This window comes from Eptesicus fuscus, chromosome 6, assembly GCF_027574615.1.
Source record: "Eptesicus fuscus isolate TK198812 chromosome 6, DD_ASM_mEF_20220401, whole genome shotgun sequence".
Lineage (NCBI taxonomy): Eukaryota > Metazoa > Chordata > Mammalia > Chiroptera > Vespertilionidae > Eptesicus > Eptesicus fuscus.
Genome location: NC_072478.1, coordinates 62,746,162 through 62,752,423, shown reverse-complemented (window position 1 = coordinate 62,752,423; position 6,262 = coordinate 62,746,162). Strand labels below are relative to the sequence as shown.

General features: G+C 38.8%; 1 protein-coding gene across 1 annotated transcript; it reads right to left on the bottom strand.

Annotated features, from left to right (window-relative positions):
• Nucleotides 1–4,773: 4,773 nt before the first annotated feature.
• PABPC4L (poly(A) binding protein cytoplasmic 4 like) lies at nucleotides 4,774–5,886 on the bottom strand. Its single transcript, XM_008146265.3, has one exon. The coding sequence runs from the start codon at nucleotides 5,884–5,886 to the stop codon at nucleotides 4,774–4,776; it is 1,113 nt and encodes a 370-aa protein (XP_008144487.1).
• Nucleotides 5,887–6,262: the final 376 nt, after the last annotated feature.

Here is a 6,262-nt window from a genome sequence, read left to right as displayed (position 1 = left end):
GAACACCCATTAATTTATCTTTATGGGTTGTTGTTTTTTTTAATATATTGGGGCCATTTTGTAAGCATTTAACGTTTTACTATATGTGGATTTATTTGAAACCTTCTTGACCATTTGTAATCTGTTCATAATTTTTGGTGGAATCTCATTTGGGTAATGAAATTGAATCTGACCTTTTCAGGTAGAATTTTCTGGAAATGCCTAATTTAGAACTAATAGTGTATAATTATGTAAAAATACAAGTCCCATTACCAAACAAAAGGAATTGAATTTTATATAAAATACTAGTGGCCCGGTGCACGAAATTTGTGCATGGGGGGGCGGTGTCCCTCAGCCCGCCCTACACCCTCTCCAATCTGGGACCCCTTGGGGGATGTCGGAATGCCAGTTTAGGCCCGATCCCACAGGATCGCAATCCAGGACCGCTGGCTCCTAACTGCTCACCTGCCTGCCTGCCTGATCACCTCTAACCACTCTGCCTGAGGGCCTTCTCGCCCCCAACAGCCCCCCCTTGCCAGCCTGATCGCCCCCAACTTTTCCCCCTCCTGCAAGACTGCTCGCCCCCAACTGCCCCCCACTGCCGGCGTGCTCACCCCCAACTGCCCCCCTGCCAGGCTGCTCGCCCCCAACTGCCCCCCACTGCCAGCCTGCTCACCTCCAACTGCCCCCCCCGCGGGCCTGCTCGCCCCCAACTGCCCCCCCCCCCCGTGGGCCTGCTCGCCCCCAACTTCCCCCCTGTGGGCCTGCTCGCCCCCAACTGCCCTCCCCTCCTGGCCTGATCAACCCTAACTGCCTCTGCCTCAGCCCCGCCACCATGGCTTTGTTTGGAAGGTCTCCCAGTCTAATTAGCATTTTACCCTTTTATTAGTATAGATATTGCATAATTTATTGCCTACAATTTGTACAACTTGAGATAGAGGAAAATCACCAGGTTGACTCAGGGGTTGAAAATTATTGATAGAGAGGAAATATAATTTTAAAATCTATTTGTAAGTAAAAGTTAAAGAACATATTAAATACTAAAAAAATTACATAATAAAAAATGAAAAAAATCCAGAATTTAATGGATGCATATTTTAACATTAATTTCTACGCATTTCTTCCTATCAGAAACCCATTCTGCATCGAAGTTGGAAAGTTGACTCCTTCCTCAACTTCAGTGGCAGAGCTTGTTGAACCTGTATACCAAAAATGAACAATGAAAACTGAGGGGGAAGGTTTTTTAATGGTTTCTAGGAAATTTATGCCTGAATGTGGTTGTGTCTCAGTATGAGGACGAATTCCTGTAACCATCTTGCCATCCGCCTAAGGACAGAGCTAAGATATGGAGGGGGAAGAGCCAAGAGACTCCAGGAGAAATGGCACTGAAGTTCTGATATATTATGTCTCAAGATAAAAGTCTGAATGTTTTGTTAGGTAAAATGTCCTTTTCTAGTGTAAGTTGGGAATTTCTGTTACTTGAAACCAAAGATATCCTGAGTATATTTCATTTGCTCTACCTTTTAAAATTTAGTTTTAAAATACTCTCTTTTCAAACTATTGTTTTTTATCTACTTTTTAAAAATTACATTAGAAATCATATTTTCCAAATATAACACAAGTAAGCTAATTCTAAATTCTTAACAATTTTACTTCAACAATTCAATTCAGAAGTCTTTAAAGTATAAATTGAAAACTTGATCTATGTTAGTGATTCTTCTCAATCATGGTTCTATAATTATGAGTAACTTAGAAAAGAAATGCCAGTTCATATGAGAGTTGGTCTTTAAAACATGCAATATGTGTATCTTTATTTAAAAGGATAGGGGTGGGCTAGAAGGGGACAATGGGGGAAAAGGGGGACATTTGTAACACTTTCAACAATATAAATTTAAATAAAAACAGGCATTGACTAAAACTGATTCATTTATGTAGATTCCTTTAAATTAACTGTATGTTAATAACCATTGGCTTTATAATAAGAAAATGCAAGTTCTTTTCAGAAAGAAAAGTGGTCTTTGAAAAATTATAAACCTTAAAAATTCAATAAATAGAAATAATTTTCAGACATGTCTTTACCACTGAAATATTAGACTTTATTTGATCTTTTCAACATGGACTTACAAAAATATTAACAACACAAAAATACCAATTCTAAGCCACTTTAAATAAAGTTTACTTTTAGCAACGATAAATTTCCATTGAAAAATAAAATGTTAAAAGGCACATTTATTGAATTGGCTGTACATGCAAACAGGCATCTACACAACAAACTTGGCAACGTGTGCAGAAGGGAGGCAAGAGTAGAAGCAGTAGCTCAAGGCATCTCTATGTAAATTAGCTTTTACTAGAATGCTTATCAGAAAAGTGAAGACTCTTCTTATTTAATCAAGGCACTAACACATACAAGATTACATTTTCTTTGAAAGAATGAACCTCTACTATCAACTAGAATAACTTGATATTAGCACACACAATTTAGAATGAGCAAAATTTAAATCCATCAAGAAATTCCACAGGATTATATATTTTTGTAAGCTGACTTAATTATTTCCTATGGTAAATAATTAAAAATAAGCAAGTTCTACTACATGGAAGATTACTGTGCCATGAAATTATGGTTATAATTCACCTAGACATCTTATATTACATCCTATTAACTCCTTGTGCACATAAGAGAGAACACAGTCCCCTGATATTATTTTGGTAATCCATATACAAGCCTTAGGAAATATTGTTCAAATATTTGAACATTTTGATAGACTGGATTATCCAGAAAGAAATGTCAAGGCTTGACACACCCACTATACTTCCCATTTTGTTGCCTGGTACCCTTTCTTAAAAACTCTGTTTTTGAGGTAAATACTTCTCAACACAGTGATTCAGAGATACAATGAATTAGAGCTGGCATATGAGTTTCACATACATTCTTACAATAGATCAGTATTCACTGAAATGTATTAGTAGATATTGAAAAGCAAGACATTTTTAAAAGATTTACTATAGTTTGTAGATAAGATACTCTATATATTTATTTTGTAATACTAATATATGAAATAGAAGATTTGACTATATGGTTACAGGAAATAACTAAGCAGATTAAAAAATAGAACAGCAACAAGAACAATAAAACTATTTTCTAGACACCTTTGGTATGAGTAAGTCAGAATTTTAAAAGTAATTATTTATGTGTAAATAAATAACTCTTGCCTCTATTTTCAAAATGGATTTCAAACAACAAGTAGTAATAATCAATATAATAAAGCCCTTTTACACTTGATCTTAGCCCAAAGGCCAAGAAGTGACTAAAGCCCTTTTTTTTAAGTCCTCACTCAAGGGTATGTATTTTTTAATTGATTTTGAGAGAGAGAAAGAAATCGATATGAGAGAAAGAAACATTGATCAGTTGCCTACATTACACTCCCAGAACGGAGATTGAACCAGAAACCTAGAGGTATGTGCCTCAATGGGAACAGAACCTGCAACCTTTCTTTTGGTATATGGGACGATGCTCCAACCAACTGAGCCACTGGCCAGGGATTTTTTTTTTAATAGCCCTTTTAAAAGGATAAAAAGGAGCTAAGTGATATAGATGAAAGGTGGGAGAGAAGGTAAGGTCTGGCAACTGAACTAAAATAAAAATTATGCTAGACAACAGGCTGAAATATACTTTCAATTTATCAGAAAATCAATTAGTGAGTTTCTGATCAATCAAGGCTAAAAGTGAACCTGAATGGGTTACATAGCTCTCATGATCTTATAAAGGGAGACAAGAGTTCATAAGAATAAAGCAACTTTAACTTTTCTCAACCCTGAGACAATGTCACTACACGAAACCATAGAAAATAGACACTAAAGCATAGTTAAGCATAATTTCTATATTCTCTCTCTCTCTATATATATATATATGACTTTTATAATATAGCGTATCTGATAAACACTGAAGGCATAATATTAAGCTACATCGGTATGAAGAGAATTAAGACTAGGCCAGATTTTTGTCACCTACATTGATACAGCTTTATAAATTAAGGAATGTTGGAGTTAAGGTTTAACTATTCAAGTCACAATTTTGATAGCTAGCAAGCAACTGAATTAGTCAACCAATGGAAAGAATAGCAATATATACAATAAAGTAGTTTTGTAAGCAACACTAAAATCTTCCATCATTAATTTCAGACATCAGAAAAGAAAACATGCCAGGATATAAATTTAAAAGAAGTTCAGCTCTTACTAGTACTTGAAACATTAATTCAAAATGAAATTAGATATTGAATTTGTACTAGTAATTTTTTAAATTTTGGTTTCTTAAAAAAACAAAACAAAACACCTTAGATGAGAAATCAGAAAATTTCTCTTTGTAAAGTAAATTACTTTGCCATCCTTAGGTAAAATAACTATTTTGAGCATATTTCTTAGAATAAATTAAAGCTAATGATTATATTAAAATAAGAAAAAATATGCAATATACTCAATTACCTCACTTCAGTTGGTTCAAAATGTAAAATAAAAATTATCTAATTATGTCCATTGCTCTGAATACATCAAAATCATAGAAAAAATACAATAATGTCATGAAAAGGTATGCCTCTGTAAAATGAAGCAACCTTCTAAGATTCATTTATTTTTCTGCAAAAACCAAAACAAAACTTTGTAGACAGAACCTTTCACCACATAATTTACTAAACTAAGCTGCCATCACGTGGGAATTAAACTTGACTGAGGACAATTCATAGATCACCATCACCCCCCCACCTGCTGCATTCACTGGCAGGTGGAACAAATCTTTCTCGCCTAGGCCCTCTGGGCCAGGGCGATGTTAATTGGCTTGGAGCCCAACATGCGCCCATTCATCTCAGCCATTGCTCTAGCAGCCTCCTCTGGAGAGGAGAAGCAGATCAAGCCAAACCCTCTGCTTCGTCCTTGTTCCTGCATTATCTTAACTCTGATAACTGATCCAAAAGAAGAAAATTCTTTCCGTAGTTTTTCTTCATCAATGGTCTCATCGAGGTTCTTAACATAGAGCTTCAACCCCCTGAACCGCCAAAATCTTTCCTGTTTCCGCTGCTCAAACAATTGCTTTAACTCAGCTTGTCGCTCTGCTTTCTTTTGTGCCCGGCCTACAAATACCTGCTGTCCGAATAATTCCCTCCCATTCACTATGTCCACAGCCCTTTTGGCAGCCTCATGGGTATCGAAACTCACAAAGCCAAAGCCTTTGGATTTCCCACTGGAATCTGTCATCACCTTAACACTCACGATTTTGCCATAATGGCTGAAAAATTCCTTCAGTTTCTCATCATTCATCTCATCTCCAAAGTTCTTGATGTAGATATTGGTGAATTCATTGGCTTTATTTTGGAGCTCAGCTTCCCGATCTTTGCGGTTTTTAAATGGGCCAACGAAGAGCCTACAGTCCTTAAGCAGCCTCCCATTCATCTCGTCAATGGCCCTGTCTGCCGCAGCCTGGTTCTGAAAGTGCACAAATCCATAGCCCATGGAGCCCTGATCATCACACATCACCTTAGAGGACAGGATCTTCCCAAACACTGAAAAATGTTCATAAAGCGTTTTGTTATCAATGGATTTGTCCAGATTCTTGATGAACACGTTCCCGATTCCAGATTTCCTTAAGTAGGCGTCACGTTGAGACCACATGAGCCTGATGGGTTTGCCTTGTATCACGTCGAAGTTCATGGTGTCCAGGGCCCTCTGGGCATCAGCCACATGCAGGAAGTTCACATATGCATAGCCCAGGGAGCAGCGGGTGGCCAGGTCCCTGCAGATGCGGATGGACAGCACGGTTCCCACGGTGCTGAACTTCATGAACAGCATGTTCTCGGTGACATCTGGAGGGAGGTCACCCACATAGAGGGAGGCCTGGCGGTACTTGGCGTCTACATCCATGTTGCTGGACCCTGATGGAGAGCGCTGGTCCCTGGGAGTTCTCACGGAGATTCCTGCAGGAGGGTGGCTAGGCTACAGCTGGGCTGGGCTCACGCTTGGTGGCCTCTGGATTGCCCCTTAGAGCCGGAGAGATGGGGTTCAGGGACAGCTTTCCTGATGGGGCTAAGGCAGCAGGCTCATCAAAAGGCCCCCGGCAACCCACCAGGCCGCTCCGTGGAGAGCTGCGACAGAACTTTCAAATCTCAGAGAAGGCTGGCTGGAGAGACGTTCCTTCCCAGCCAATGTGCGCAAAAGCTTCAGGTGGCGGGCTGGCCCTCAGTTCCTGCGTTCTGCACAGACACTCCGGTGGCTGGTTTCCGAGTAAAAATAGGCCTTG